The 17,005-nt window shown below is 33.0% G+C and overlaps 1 protein-coding gene across 1 annotated transcript; it reads left to right on the top strand.

The window, feature by feature from the left end:
* The first annotated feature begins 7,877 nt into the window (after positions 1-7,877).
* Positions 7,878-10,353, top strand: LOC132068252 (large ribosomal subunit protein uL13w-like). Its single transcript, XM_059461782.1, has 4 exons — positions 7,878-8,220; positions 9,277-9,393; positions 9,478-9,565; positions 10,034-10,353. The coding sequence occupies exons 1-4, from the start codon at positions 7,949-7,951 to the stop codon at positions 10,175-10,177; spliced, it is 621 nt and encodes a 206-aa protein (XP_059317765.1). The 5' UTR covers positions 7,878-7,948; the 3' UTR covers positions 10,178-10,353.
* The last annotated feature ends 6,652 nt before the right edge of the window (positions 10,354-17,005 follow it).

The raw sequence follows: 17,005 nt of genomic DNA, 5'->3' as shown, positions 1-17,005 counted from the left end.
CTCACTACCAAAAAGCCCTAAAGTGTTGATCCTTCTCCCCTTTTCTTAGGAGCCGTTTGGACATGATTTGAAATCATGAAATCGTGAGATGAAATCATGTTGGATATGCAGTTTAGATTTCTTAAGTTGTATTTTTTCTTATAGACATAAAAACCCCACAAGTTGTGAAAACCATCAAAACTTTCCCAATTTTTATACAATCTTACCAAATGAGCAAGTCATAGTTCATAACAAAATTAATACGTTACTAGAAGGCCTTTCTAAAAATTATAACATCAATTGATGAAACTTTAGTTCAATAAAATAGAAAATTAAACATGAGTTGTAGTGTAATTACTCTTTAATATAATCCTCCCATATGGTTGGTAAGAGTAAATTTATTATAAATATACTACTAGCTTGTAGATCTTTTAATTTTAATATTTGATATAAATGGTTGGTAAACATGATTAGTAAATATATCTACCAACTTATGGATCTATTTTTACAAAACATAAACTTATGAGTCAACTTTTACATTTAAAAATTTCGAAATCATGATTTCTTTTTGGATGATTTGAGATTTCATCTCATGAGATGAAATCGCATGTCCAAACGCTTACTTAGTCTTCACTGCCAGCTCTTTCTCTTCTCTTCTTTCCTCTTCTTTTCCTTTATCTTTGCATCCATTAGTTAAATGAAGCCAAAAGTAGTTAATACTGCTGCTAAATGCTAGTACTTGGAGTTGCATTGGGGCTAAATATGACTGCAACAGGTAGCAAAGTTTTTTTGTTTTGCCTTATTTAGGGGATACTTGTTTGCTGGATGTGCTTAGTCTATCCCTCAAAGCAAAGATAGGTAGCCACTATTATTTATGAAAGTGAATTGGAAAAGTTTCATTTTATAATTAAATGAAAGTGAATTGGAAAAGTCCCAATAAGATCCCTCCCTTTCCCCGTGCTTTATCCAAGTTTCATTTTATATATATATATATATATATATATATATATATATATATATATATATATATTAAACAATCAGTTTATATTGACACTAAATTAAAATATAAATTAATTTTAATTTAAATCAATTGTAGAATTAAAAATCTTATTTGAAGCAATTGTAGAATTAAAAATCTTATAGGAATCAGCTTCTTTATAGTGTTAACAGCTTTAAGGGCATTTCAATCATTTTGACAAAAAAAAAAAAGTGCTTAACAACACTTGTGTACCAAACACATCAACAATTTATTTTTCGATTTTTCAAAGACTTTTATCTAAACACGTAACTGCTTATTTATAAAATAAGTTTCAAAAAAAAGACTTAAAAAGTACTTTAAAACTCGTACTTAAAAGCCATTTTTTTCCAGCTAATCCAAACACGCTTTATGCCATTGGATGTATGTTGGCACAAGGAGGTTCACACTCTTTAAACCTCCTATAAAGAAGGAGGAGGAGGAGGAGGAAGAGGAGGAGGAGGAGAAGAGGAGGAAAGAGGACCAAGTCATCGCTTTCATTCACGTTTATTAGAATTCAACAATAGGGAGATTGTACTAGCATAAAAGTTATTCAGAGCAACTTTTGATTGTGTTGTTGTTTGTAAGGAATAGCTTGTTTCTATAGCTCTTGACTATGAGCACGAGCTTCAAACTGGCAAGACAAACTTCTTCACTGAACGCATAACATATTTATTAAGATGATTCAACGTATTTGATATTTTCCGCAAAATATGGCAAAATATGATTGATGGTAAGTTAATTTTCACTTTTCAAATTATAGGTCTTGGAGTTATTTCTTACATATGTACAATCCATGTTCTTTTGTGCTCATTTGGTGTTAATAACGATAAAACTACCTTCATTTATGTGTTTCTAAAATCATAGATATAATATTAGGTATTTATTGCTATTTGTTAGTGTCAATTATATAACTCAGACTGTAGAGACACAAGATGGATAAAATCAAATCACAATTTAATTGTTGGGCCCCAACACTCACCTATTATATTTGGAGACTTAGAAATCTTTGGATGAGCTTGGTGTCAAAATAAAAACTTTATAAATTGTTTCTAACTTATAAGGCAAAAAATAAGTTGGGGTAGCTAACTTATTTTTTTTTTTGATTATAAGTTGTTTTCACTAATAAGTTGCTTTAGATAAACTAAATAACAGCGCTAATTATTTTTTTAACTTATTTTATGCACAAATAACTTTAATTACCACCAAACACTCAAAAAAAAAAATTTTGCTGAACGTATAAAGCCAATCCAAAAACGGGCTCTTAATTCTTCTTCAGTCAATCCCGATAACGCCCCAACATGACGTATGACAAGGCATCTTGTGCGTCGTACCAAGAGGGATTAATGCGAGTTATTTTCTGTGTGGTCCAGCCTTGAATTTAAACCAACACTTACCACACCACAACGTGCTAATGTATTTTTCCGGCTGATTTTCATTTTTTTAACTCTTTTGGTGCACGTTTGGTACTCGACCCCCGAAGTCGATCCTAAATGCTTTATCGGACTCTACTCAGACTTAGAAGCCCTTATTCATCCGTTTTATCTCTTTTGCACAAAATCATCTCCGACGTAATAAAACACACATATTAAACATAAGGTGAACGAAGTCAAGCTTAAACTCAAATAAGCAATCTAAATACGAGGCAAAATATAAATAAAACATGTGTTTCTAGCAGAGTATCAGGAAGTACGGGCAAGAAATGTTAAACAAGGCTGATCCAATTTGGACTATTGGGCCACGAGTAAATTGAGAAAGAAACTTTATTTACTAATATGAAGATTTGAGTACTTTAAATTAAGTTCTAAAATATTTCTACTATTAAAAAAAATATCTTTCTCTGTTTTATTACAAAGATTTTATAGTTTTTTTCCCTGCAAACTTTAATATTTTCTAAACAAAAATAAAACCATTGATCCACTACTAAAAATCTATCCACTATAATCTTCTTAATAATTCTTTATTCTCAAAATTCAAATTCAAAATCTTTAATTGATAATGAAGAGATCTTATTCATCACACCAGTTACCTTAATGGTTATGTCTTATGGAACAATTCTTTTTTTTTTAAATCAAGAAAATAAGGTATTATGATAGAATTAAATTGTGTTTCGGAGGAGTCGAACACAACTATTCAAGATAGGACATAATCGGTACACTATCCCGCTCAACCCTCCCAAGTTTTGATGGGTTTGGGCAAGAATAATTTTGATAGTGGATTGATTTGGGTTAGCCCAAATTAACCTGTAACACTCCGTAAATTCGGGTTAGGTGTGAATGTGTCAAATGAGTAATTAATGTGACATTTTAGTCATATGAAGTCCTATCGGGATGTGTTTGGGTCGAAATAGTTGTTTCAAATCAAGATGAATAGTGAGGTGCATAAGATTTTATAGAATCGACAAAGTTTACGGTAGGTATGCCTTCTAGCCTATTTATGTGACAATTCATTGAGAATTTGAGAAAACCTAAGATATGAAAGTTGTAGCCCTTTGAAATACCTTTCCATCAATCTATGGACCAGGCCAACCGGAGCTCTGTACAAAAGTTATGCCCATTTTACTAAATCTAGTACGCAGCACCCCTGCGTCGCGCAGGTGGCGCATGCCAGCACCCTCTCTGAACTTTCTTTTGCCTTGTGGGCACCCATGAGATGCACAGGTGGCGCACGAATCGGTATTCTTCAGGTTTCGTATTATTTTTTTTTTAAGTATTTAAGGTCGGGGTTTATTTTGGGCAATTTGCAGGATTGTCCTTTGCTGGGGGTGGTCTTTAATTTTTGCCCCTCAAATTGGTGGTCTTTAACTTTTGCCCTTCGCTAAAAATCCCTTGGTTTCGGGTTCAAACTCCCGCTCAGTCAAAAATTTTTAAAAAAATCTCAAGGTAGAGTTTGGATTTGCAAGGCAAAATTTGCATGGGTAGAATTTTGCAAAATTCTGCCTTGCGATTTTTTTTTATTTTTTTTTACTGAGCTGGGGTTCGAACCCACAACCTCGGGGTATTAGGCGAAGGCCAAAACTTAAAGACCACCAATTTGAAGGGCAAAAATTAAAGACCACCCCAAATGAAGGGCAATCCGCGCAAAAAAATGGTTTATTTCCCAACTTCTCCAAGTGAGAAAAACGAACTAGAAAGAGATAGTACTTGTCCCAAGCATCCAGAACCCTTCAAGGTAAGTTTTAATGATGGTTTCAAGTTGATTACAACTCCCCAATACCCTTATTAACACAATTAAACCTTAGGAATCCATAGATTATCGCTTGGGACTCCATATTGAACATAGAAAATCCTAGAATCCAAATTCAAGAACTTGAACATCAAAGAGATAAGACATTCCTAATTCATTTAGATATAGCTTTGTATTATGTTAAGGCTGGTTTTTGAGAGATAGACCTGATATGATAGAGATTTATGAGAGTATAGATGATGGATATGATAGAGATTTATGAACGAGTATATAAGTGATACTATATGTTTTTTAATGTTAAAATTTTAATCAGCAATAAACTTAGAACGAATCATATTTTAATCCAAACCATTGCGTAAATAACTTTGTTTATGTGCCAAATTAACGAAAGTAGCGAAGGAGGAGCTTTTGATTACTACTGTAGTCTCTAAAGTTAGTACATCCTATACACGTATCATAAGTCTCTTTTTATGGCCTAATTTTGTCACCGCCTTAGTTAAATTATCATTTGCACTTTTAACTCCTATTTTGTGGTCTATATGTTTTTTAATGCTATATTTTCAATTTCAATATAATAAACTTAGAAACGAATTATTTATTTTAGATACCAAATGAATCATATATCGTAATGCTCAAGAATAAATACATAACTTTTTTATACCGGATTTCGTCAATAGTCCATTGGGTTGCGGTGTTCTCTGTAAATATTTTTTGGTACAATGGTTTGTTTGCTTTGACATTGCTGGTACAATGCCTCTACTAACTATTAGGATTCTCTTTCTTTTTTTGTTTACACCGATCAGGTTGAAAAGTAAAAGGCATAAAATTATTTTTTTTTCTCGTCTTTGGAGCCTCGAATAAGTCTTCACATGTTTAGCCGTTAACTCTTATAACTTGTCCAAAATTAGGAATATTTGGGATTGGAATAAAGCAAGCAGCTTATTAAGACTTGCATACTTTTATGGCCTAATTTTGTCACCGCATCGCCATTTGTTGTAAATTATCAATTTAATGCACTTTTTTAAATGCTTGAGGAAAACCTATTTTGTTCCTAGTCTTTTGAACTTTTATCCCTCTCAGGCTTGAAACAAATTCTATTGATTTATTTGTCCGACCAGAACCTTGATACCCGTTTAGTTGATCCTTTGAGTATTAGTACTACACAACATTTTCACATCATAATCATAACACTAACAAATTAAACCAAAAAAGTAAAGACCATCCCACATTACTTTTCCTAGTTAAAGTGGTTTATCTTTTTATTATTTAAGACTCTATATTACAAAATATAACTTTTCCTTATTTACAAAACATACCAACAAAATTACAAAGAATAGATTTGAAAGCTTAATGGGATACCCGCGATTTTAGGTTTTTTTTGAAGGAAGAAAATGGTGGACTTAATTGATACTTACTTTTAAAAATATTTCTCTCTCTTTTCATAGTCTCCCAATATTACTATTTTTGATTACACTAGTCGACTATCATTTTTGGGTATATAAAAATCATTGCACGTGTTTCTCATAATATAAGTTTTCAGAATTTTAAAAATGTTGAAAACTAATAAATTGAAAATGTATTAGATATTTTATAACCCATCGACAAACACCCGCGGTCGTCCACGCATATATGATCATTGTGTGTTTTCCTAGTCCATTCCTATTCCATAAGCGACACTTTTAAGGGTGTTCTGTGGCGTCTATTATAAATGTTTTTTTTATAGGCAATTAAATGACAAATTGTAAATTCACTAATTTGAAAATGGAAATTGGGGCTCCCACGTTACACTCAAACCTCTGGAATTCTTTTTAACAACAAAATAACTTTGCACCGTTATCGGAAAAACCGTCACTAATAAGGGATTAGGTGGCTCAATTAAAATCTCTTCTTTAAATTTGTTTTTACATATATTAATTGTAAATTCGAATACAACGAGTTTTGTCTTAAAAATGTTGAAAATCGAGCTGGTAGAATGATGGAATTTAGTAGTATCGAGACGAAACGTATATTATTTTTCTTTGTCTTTGATTAGATTTTATACCTTTATCATAATCACAATATACATACATGTTTAGCCGTTAGACTCTTATTTTGCAGAGAAAATGTTAAAAGCAACCCAAGAGGAACTTTGTATGGAATTTACATCGAGTTTATTATACTTTTATACATTTAGATTTTATACGTTTAAATATAATATAACTAATTTTATACATTTTCATACAAAAATTATAAGAAATTTATGCATACAAAAATCAATATATATATTTATTTTCCGGTGTATGAACTTTGTATGAAATAAGAATCGGTTTGTCTCAATTACAAGTTTATTATACATATTTTTCTCTAAAATTTATACATACTTTGATTAGATTTTATACTATTTATATGTATTTTATAATAATCAAAATACACATACAATTTATATACATATTTCATATATAAAAATTATAAGAATCTATAAAAGGTTATACATATTGAATACGAAAATTATACATATATGTTTTTTTATGTATGAACTATTTACATAAAAATTACCCATTATAACTATCTCTGCACTTTTGAGTAAAGTTGGAGTAAAATTAGGTAACAATATCTCTCTTAATTTTGAATTGGGAGAGAAAAGTTGGATTTGAAATAAGGAAGCAAAAATTGTCCCACCCTGGAGAAAATAAGGGAACTATATCTCTAACCATTTTGAATATAATATTATATTTTTACAACTTATGGATAAAATAAACAGAAATGATTTCTTACATTATTTAATGTGTTTTATTTGCTTCTTTTTAATTTACCTAATTCGTATAGATTCTTGTAACATCGTCCATTGATATATTTTTTGTTTTTGCAGATCCACATCCTCATGAAAATGTCATATTCGTAAATATAATCCTCTCTTACCATGTACATATATTTTTTTTTTTTTGCACTTTATCCGTTAATTAACCTCTACTGAACCCAAGCCTAAAAAACAGCCCAAATCACTTTCCATCACCATTAGCCCATCAGCTCCCCTCCATAACCATTTTTGAAGCCTGACAACATAGAGGCTCTTGTCTTTCTGGTAAATAATAGGACAAGTACTATTACTCTTTGGCTTTTTGCAGCTGGAAGAGTGAGTGACTTGCTTTGAAATAAAAAGGTGGTTGCAAGTAGCTATTTTTTGCAAAAAAAGACAGAATAATGTTGCTATTGCTTTGCGAAAAAATACACTAATCTCCCTATTTATGAAAGATTCCCTTTTATTTACTTACAGAAAATGACTAAATTTTAAATACTTATATTAAAGTTTACTTAAAAAAGCAGGGCTAAAACTTGAAAGTCACTATCTCTGCACTTCACCCTTTACATTTTTTTTGCGCGGATTGTCCTTCATTTGGGATGGTCTTTAATTTTTGGCCTTCAAATTGGTGGTCTTTAAGTTTTTCCCTTCACCTAATACCCCGAAGTTGTGGGTTCGAATTCCATCTCGGTAAAAAAAAAAAAAAAAAAAAATCGCAAGGCAGCAAATTCTGCCTCAAGGACAAAAGTTTAAGACCACCATTTTGAGGGACAAAAATGAAAGACCGCCCCCAGCGAACCCCAATCCTGCAAATTGTCCCACCCTTTATAAGACTCTACCCAACCCAAGTAAGAAAAGCCCAAAACACTTGCTATTAGCCCATCAGCTCCCTTTCATATACCGAAACCCTAAACACACAACATCCTCAAAAAACCTAGCCTCTTTCCTTCACACAGGTAAGCCAAAAAACAACCTTAAGAAAAACAAAAATGGTGTCCGGTTCAGGCATCTCTGCAAGGAGAATAGTGGTGGATGCACGTCACCATATGCTTGGAAGACTTTCTTCCATTTTAGCTAAGGAGTTGTTGAATGGACAGAGAGTTGTTGTTGTGAGATGTGAAGAGATTTGTCTGTCTGGTGGACTTGTGAGACAGAAAATGAAGTACCTTAGGTTCCTTAGGAAAAGAATGAATACTAAACCTTCTCATGGTCCTATTCATTTTCGTGCTCCTTCTAAGATCCTCTGGCGCACCATCCGTGGGTAAGATTTTTTTTTTTCAATTTGATGATTTTATTTGAATAAGTACTTGTTTTGTTGAACGTATATTTATTTTGTGATTTTTATATTCAGTAGATACAATGCTGTAGTACCTATTTTTATTCTCTAGTACTGAGATAAATGTATACATATATGTGTATACATGCTTCATGTGCCTTTAGATCCTTTTGCTGCACCATCCGTGTGCTAGTTTGTTAATATTTTTTATTTTAAATTATAATTGATGATTTGCTTGAAGTAGTAATTGTGTATATATATTCGTTGTTTGTAGATTTAATGTGGGTTTTATCTGTGTCATTTTCTGGTACTATTGGTACTTAGATACGTCTACCTACTTTATGTAATAAATTTTTTAAAATTTGGGAAGCAGTTAGTAAGATAACAGTTTTCTTTACTAGGCATTATAGACTTTTTTTCAGCTGGAGAGATGAAATGCTAAAACATGGGAAATAATTAAATGATATTTTAAAGTGAAAGGCATAATATACTGGTAGTTCGAGATTCGTTGAAAGACTGATAAAATGGAATTTTTTTCTTGGGTATGCTATATTTTTGTATTGACTATGCTTGGTCGCTTGCCTGTAGATGGAAATTGTAGATAAAATCTGATTTTAGTTTGCAAATATTTCATACTTGCATGGTGATTCGGTATGCTATACTCTTTTGTATTGAGTATTTATCTGTGTTATGATTTGATGCGTGCATGGTAGATAGAACTTTTAAGGATAAAATTAGAGAAGTATCTGATTTTAGCTTGCAATACCCCGTACTTGTATAGTGTGTCCGGTATCCCCTTCACGGCCATTTTGAGTTTGTGTGAATCTACAAGTAAGATGCTATAAAACATATTGATACAGGCTATTTTATGTGAGTATGCTTGTCAATGAAGATATTTTATAAGTTGTTTATTGAATTTGTAGGAAGGATTCACTGATTATGGTTTAAGTTCATATACTATTCTATTGGTGGTTGATTTATTGGATGCTTGTGTCAAATTTCTCTTTCTGTGTCTGATCAGATGTAACTATTTTTTCTTAGGATGATTCCCCACAAAACTAAGCGTGGAGCAGCTGCTCTTGCCCGCTTGAAGGTTTATGAGGGTGTTCCACCACCATATGACAAAATCAAGAGGATGGTCATTCCTGATGCTCTCAAGTAAGTTGCAAGTCTGTTCAGGTGCTTACTTTATTTTAATATCAATGTTGCTAGCAATGACGTGTTTGCCCTTTTTTAATTCAGGGTCTTGAGACTCCAAGCAGGACACAAATATTGTCTCTTGGGTAAACTTTCATCAGAGGTTGGATGGAACCATTATGACACTATCAAGGTGAGTTTCTTGCTTTCTCATTTCTATTTCATTTCATCGCGCAGCCATTATTTATCCAATTGTTTTTGAACATTGCCTTTGAGAGAACAGAGCAAGCTTATGTAACAATGGTGCTCTAGTTCCGTTGCGGGCATATATTGATTTTGAGTCCTTTCTTTATCTCTGCAATTGTGTTCCATTGATTGTTTCCTTAGAAAGGTCTCACAATATCGTAGTATCATTTTATTTCTATATAAAAAGCCATTATTTTCAGAATTTTGAATCTTTTGTCTGCATGTTATCGTGAATTTAGTTGGTAATAGGTCTCACATTGCTGATTTCACTTAGTGCCCTGCTTACATAGTTGCATTCCTAATCGAAATTTGGATTTCATTTTTTTGTTTGTTTTTGTTTTCTGTGTTTATGTGGTCAGTAGTGTGTTGTTTGGATAGTTTGCTTACTTCTCTCTTGCAAACATGATTACTACAGGAGCTCGAGAACAAGAGAAAGGAGAGAGCCCAGGTTGCATACGAGAGGAGAAAGCAGTTGGCCAAACTCAGGGTTAAGGCAGAGAAAGCTGCTGAGGAGAAGCTCGGTCCTCAACTTGCAGTTATTGAACCTATTAAGTATTAGAGTGTACACTTATCTGAGGTGAAATTTTGCTGGAGATTGAGATTTCAGCTTATCTGTTTTTAAAAGATGCTACATGTACTGCATGGTTCAGTTTTTGCTTTTAGTAATATTTTGAGCAGACTTCATTGTTTAACTATCTTTTCGAAGTTATTTATCTTATGGCTCTATTGGTACTGCTTTGTTCTCTACTCCTTGCTAGTTTGCATCTTATACCTGGGTTTAGCTCTAAGCTTTCAGTTTATTGATATTATGGTGTAGCTGCAAATCATTGAGGAACTTAATGTAACTTTTTTGTTTGACTTGCATTTAGTCCCCATCTGAAGATATACACGATGCTGTAGTTCTCTTTGTTAGCAAGTGAGATTGGTTTCTCATCCTTTTGTAAAATTTCAAAGACCACTTTAAAAGTGCTTGAAAAATCAATTGGATCTAATTCCCTAATTCCACAAGTTCTCTACTACTTCAATAACTGATGGCTGAATCATACAGAATGAAAACTTGTTAAATCATAAGCCGCTGCATTGTTGTAGTACAAACATTTCGTCTCAAATCAATACGCTTCTTGCACAAGTCATAAGCAAAGTCAGGATCATCTTTATCACAGGCCAGAGGAATAAGTAAACTAAACGTCGCAAGATGAGGAAGATAAGGTCAGCTATAGGAATTCTCACTTACCATGTTTCTCCATTTAAGCTCAAATAACTTTGTTTTACACCCTTAGGATTTATAGATTAACCCATGCATCTGTATAAATTAACTCTGTCTTCCCTCATTTGAAATGCATTTTGTTCTCTGCAATCATAATATTTTAACACATAATAATTATAGTAAACTGACCTATTGAAGTCTAAAGATATTAAATCTTTTCTCTAACAAACTTGCAATTAGGAGAAAGAAATACATCAAAGGTGGACAATTACTAGCTTACGAAAAGAGAACTTTGAAAGAAATCTGTATCAATCCATGTCATCAAATCATTTTCTAGACATGTACAATAACTGATTACAAACGGCTAATAGAATGTCAATTAGGAGCACGTTTAGGAAATATTACCTTTTCGAGAACGGAGAATTTGCTTGGCTTTTCTGTACAGAACTTAGAGTTCCTTCTTTTTGGCAACTTCTATTCATGATCAACTAAAGATCTGTTTCAACAGTGACAACTAAAAAATCATGGTACTAATATTAGCATATCCTGATTATAAAATAGAGGCTGAGAACACCAGAAAACTCCCGACACAATGTAAAATTTGCATATAAGGATATAAGCAATATGCATCCGTAACATACCTGAACAAGACCCTCTTGATGTCCGACAGATTTTATAAGAGTTGAAGATAGATATAGAACAACTTCTCTTGCTAAAATAATAGCAGCTGACAAAATAACTAAGAACGACCACAAAGACTTTCCAATGGCTTACACAAGCTCAAGATTAATGTAAGGGAAATAAATGTCCTGAGGAACCAATCAAGATTTCAGTGTTTATGATACAAAGTCCAAAATAAAATGCATAATATGAATGGATGATACACTAATTATTTACTGTATAGTAGCGGATGATACAGTAATTATTGGAGAAAACTCTATCCTCACATAATTATCAAACTAACAGTAAACTTCTTGATTGTAACTTCATTAGACTACTACTAACTATATTTTAAAGTTAGCTTGATTTTTGAATGACATAAAACCAATCTTAAAGATTATGTCGTACAAACTAAAGATCAAGACCAGAATCATTAAGGACAATATTTAAAAGACTCTGTCTAATAGCCTTGGACAGTTTTTTCAAGGCAAGAAAAACTGAAACAAAGTTCTTGTAAATACAACCATACAATGTTCTAAATTAACGTAAGTCGAAAAGTACTGCAGTAAAAAAATATTCAAGAGTATTTCACACAACCGCAATGATCTATTTATCACATGGATATCAATCTAAGTGTTACTTTAGTATTTATGGTCTAAAGTGACATAGAATCCAAACTCGAGCGCGTTTCTGAAATTACAAACACAGCGGCAGCAGTAATCAGGCCACCAACCTAAAAAAATTAAACTTGAAAGCTATTCGAAGAGGTTTAACTCAGAGTTACCGAGAAATCAAAGTAAAACCTGTAATTTTACCTTTAAAGAGATTAGTTTTGCCGGACATTAAATGAAAGAGGAAAAACGAAGAAATAACAACGGTGACATATCATCATTTTTTTCTTAGCGTATGATAATATTAGATTGAAAGGAGCGTTGCTAAGCGAATCAGAAAGAGAACAGTAACGGAATAGCATAGTTAGTTAGTTACTTAGTAAACTCTATAAGTAAATTCAAGGACTAGCCATTTCTTGGTAGAATAATGACGAATGCTAGCCATTACTGAACACACATCTTTCCTGTTCTCTGCAGTTTTTTATGACAATATTCCTCACTTGGGAAAACCCAGGGAGGAAAAAGAAATCTTGTTATCATCAATAATGCCAACATCCAATCAACTGATGCAAATAATTAGGGTCTTCCACCAATCCTTTACAATAGACATGTATATAAGCTAAATTAATGTCGAACTTCTGTCATACCTGTTGTGTTAAATAAGGAACCTAGTGTTCCAGCACTATCAAATTGTTGAAAGAATGTCCTAAAAGTTGCTGTTATTTTAAAAAAATGAATTGAAAATCTCAACATGATTGAACCAATTGAACTAAAGAAATATTGGCTCAAGGAATAGGCAGACAAACACAGGAATAAAAATAACACTGATTCAGAAAACAAGAACCTAAAATCCTCTTTGCTTAGTGATCCAGCAACTTCAGGCACAAAAACTAAATAGCCTGAAAGATATCAAACCTAATTTCTATCCATAATCAACATGAAACTAGTTTTTTTTTTTTTTTTTAAAAAGAATATGAATCATCGAACCTTTTGTCCCTTTCTAATCGGATCATAACAACTGAACCAATAGGGAACTTATAGCATCAAACTTGGTTCAAGGGGTATTCAACCTCGACCAAAAGCCACAAAAAGTATGCCTCTATATATTTGGCCAACAGAGAGATCAGTGAAACAATTTAAAAACCCAATTCTACAATCGATTGTTGAGAATGGATAAAGTGGTGCCCTCAAAAATCATCAGCGTAACGAGATTATTTAATAATCACAATCATCCTCCTCTTTTATCTTCAATCAAAGATGCCAATAGACATTTGCTCAGTTCAGTACATACAACCAGACAACAACACAAGCGAACTCTAGATTGAATCATAGAGAGTAAATCCACGACCGGGCAAAATCTGACATTTCAGCAACTGTAACTAATAGTTACAACTGCAGAAACTTACCTAGATGAGAAGGAAACTCAAAGAATACTAGCTCCTTTTTCCAGTTACAGATGACGACAAGCGGAACAGTAGAGGATGAGCAGTGTTTTGAGAATCCATCGTCAATATATCGACAGAACAAGGACTTGTGCCTGCTCCAAATTGTCAAACTGAAAGCGTTTTGGCAGAAGGCAGATCTCTTCTAAGAAAACTGAATTAGTAACCTGAGGGTCTTCTTATGTATTAAGCAGCATCTTTTTATGTACTAAGCAGTATTTTAGTTTTAATGACCGGATATTATGATTTTTAAGGACAGGATATTATTCCTTCGTTAATATTGAGCTTAGCTTTAACGACTGATTTTTTTCTGGTCGTTATAGGTGTGCTTATAATGACGTGATTCATATCCCTTCGTTAAGAAGTGGTCGCTAAAACTCAAGTTTCTTGTAGTGATTACGTGTTCCTGGAGTAAATTTCATGTGGCACTTCAACTTATCATAGAATATACGGAAAAGACTCAAATATGCCATCCAACTATCGGAAATGGCTCATTTATGCCACTCATCAATAGTTTGACTCATTTATGCCATCGAACTATAGGAAATGGCTCATTTATGCTATCGAACTATAGGAAATGGCTCATTTACGCCACTCATCAATAGTTTGACTCGTTTATGCCATCGCATGTTACCAAAATGACTCATCCATGCCATATTTCATTAAAGCTGATTTTACAATACCATATATGACACGTGACCTCCAACTATATTATGGTTGTGGGTGGATAAGGTGTATGAGTCGGATTTTTTATTAATTTGGTATTTAAAATTGGGTTAGTTTAATCAAACGACGTAGACCTCTAATTGGAGGCCACGTGTCATATCTGGTATTATAAACTGGCGTTAACGAAAAATGGCATGGATGAGTCATTTTGGTAACGGGCAATGGCATAAATGAGTCAAACTATTGATGAGTGGCATAAATGAGCCATTTCCTATAGTTCGATGGCATAAACGAGCAATTTCCTATAGTTCGATAGCATAAATGAGTCAAACTATTGACGAGTAGTATAAATGAGCCATTTCTGATAGTTGCATGGCATATTTGAGCCTTTTCCGTAGAATATATTTGTAGCACTGAAAGCATTTGTGAGCTGGAGCCTTTACACACTTTTGTTCTGAATTTTTCTCACCTGCTATTGCAAATAGTTTTTTGACCAATATCATCTCTATAGTTTTCACCTCAACTTTCACTGCATCCTTATAATATTTCACTTAATTGGAAACATCCCTTAAGTTTCCCAAACTTAACCAAAAACATCCCTTTGTTAACTTTTCCATCTATATTTAACGGAACTTGGACTATTTCCATTTTTACCAAGGTTCCTCTGGGATAGTTACAGTGATCACTTCATGTTGATGTATACAGAATAGCATATGCACAACACAGCGGATGCTTTACATGAGAAAATCACTTTTGGTATTGAACTATATACTCCCTCCATCCTATTTATGTGACTCTTTTTCTTTTTTATCAATCTAAAAAAGAATGATATTTTTTTATATTTTGTAATCATTTAACTTTGAAATGCTCATGTTACCCTTAATGGATGATTTATATCCACACAAATATCTATGACCTTGTTTTAGATCACAAGCTTTAAAGGTCTTTTTTTTTCTTTTTCTTAAACTCCATGTGCACAGTCAAATACCATTACATAAATTGGATCGAAGGGAGTATTAATTTGCAAAGACTGATCTAAATTACTCTTTCAATGGATATCTTTGAATTATGCATTCAGCAATCAGTTATTCAGTGTACGTATGGCTACTCATTTTGTCCTACTTTATCCCCTGTGATTCTTCTTATCCCCTCCCACAAAATTTTACCCCTCTCTCATTTTGTCCTACTTTATCCCCTGTGATTCTTCTTATCCCCTCCCACAAAATTTTTAGCCTTACATATGAGGAATCTACTGATATGGATAGGATTAGTGAGGATTTGATAAAAAAAAAAAGGAGAAAAGTTTGGAGTAAGTGTTGCTGGTTTCATTCGTCCAATTAATCAGTCATGGAGTATTTTTATTCTTTGAAGAGCTTGTGGAAAATCTATTGAATAACAAGAACAAGCGATGCACGTGAGAAAAAGACAGGGATGTTTTTGGTTAAGTTGGGAAACTTAAGGGATGTTTTCAGTCAAGTGAGATATTATAACGATGTAGTGGAAGTTGAGGTAAAACAATAGGGGTGATATTGGTCAAAAGCTCCTCTTTAGTTTGTCACTTCTTGAAATTGAGAAATTCACTAGGTTTTCCACATGGTACACATGTATGGCATGAAGTTTTGGGCTGAAATAGGCCGTCATGTGTCTAAGAATAATGTGTTAATCCCTTTAATATAGAATTGTCTGGTATGTCTGCTAAGTTAGGCTACCCCAGTTTTCCTTCCTGAGTGCCTCTCCACATCCTATATTGGAGACAAGTAGACAACTTAAATTTTCTTTATTACCTTAGTTGTCTTAAATTTTCATCTTATTTGTATTCATGTCTTGCTTGTTGCTCTTTTTGATAAGGTAAATGATTTTATTTGTGATGGGAGAAATTCGGTATACAAGCGTATACCAAAAAGAAGAGAACCTAAACAAGAATATTGTTCTCTACGAAAGAAAACCAATCATCTGTAACATAAGCACCTTATGGGTGGTGTCATCTTATTTGCATTCATGTCTTGCTTGTTGCCTTTGTAGTTCATGTGATTATTAGATATGTTTTGATACATCATTTGACTTGTGGCTAATGATGCACTTGATTTCGACTAACAGGTTGGAGCAAAAGATCACCAGCGTTTCCAAACATCTTATGCAATTTTGCTGAAGGCCCGTTTGACCGCACTAAAGAAGAAGGAGAGGAAGGCTGCTGATTCTGACAAAAAAATAGAGAATTCAAAAAAGAAAGCTGCTGCTCCCAAAGCCTCTACATGAACTTTAAGTCCTTTGGTTTATTCCCCCATTTTGTTTCTAGGATAGTGTTGTAGGATTTGACCTCCATTTGGTGTGATAAGTCTGCATTCAACAAAAGATAGGGGAAAATGAATTCATCTAATTTGCAACCATTATGTATGTATTAGTATCTTCTTGTTTCTACTTTATATTTTCTTCCTTTTTTACGATTTTGTTTATGATGTAAGCACAATATTTTTTTTTTAATTTACTTTATGTCTTATGTTCTTTTACGAATTGTCCCTTTAACTTCTTAACTTAAAAATAAAGGATAGAGGCAAAGGAGGCGATTTTTCTATAGTAAAAATTGTCCACTATTAATACTGTAGAATCTTTGTTGTTACTTGAACTACATCCGTGTATAATCTAGTTGAGATACTTCCGCATTGTGCATAAAAGGATACACTAAGTGTACATGCATGGGAAGCGAGTATGCTAGATTCAATACTGAAGTCCTCTTGGACTGATTGTCCACAATAGAGTCAGCTCTGTAAATATTTAGTAATTTGCAGATGAATAAATGTCTC

The sequence above is a fragment of the Lycium ferocissimum genome, chromosome 8 (genome assembly GCF_029784015.1).
Source record: "Lycium ferocissimum isolate CSIRO_LF1 chromosome 8, AGI_CSIRO_Lferr_CH_V1, whole genome shotgun sequence".
Lineage (NCBI taxonomy): Eukaryota > Viridiplantae > Streptophyta > Magnoliopsida > Solanales > Solanaceae > Lycium > Lycium ferocissimum.
The sequence above is the reverse complement of the archived record's forward strand: the minus strand, read 5'-3'. Positions and strand labels throughout refer to the sequence as shown.

Excerpts from the sequence above, each read along its gene's own strand:
- LOC132068252 (XM_059461782.1), top strand. The coding sequence starts at position 7,949 with ATGGTGTCCGGTTCAGGCATCTCTGCAAGGAGAATAGTGGTGGATGCA. Across the intron at positions 8,221-9,276 it reads CTCTGGCGCACCATCCGTGG|GATGATTCCCCACAAAACTA; the intron begins GTAAGATTTTTT and ends ATTTTTTCTTAG. Across the intron at positions 9,566-10,033 it reads ACCATTATGACACTATCAAG|GAGCTCGAGAACAAGAGAAA; the intron begins GTGAGTTTCTTG and ends TGATTACTACAG.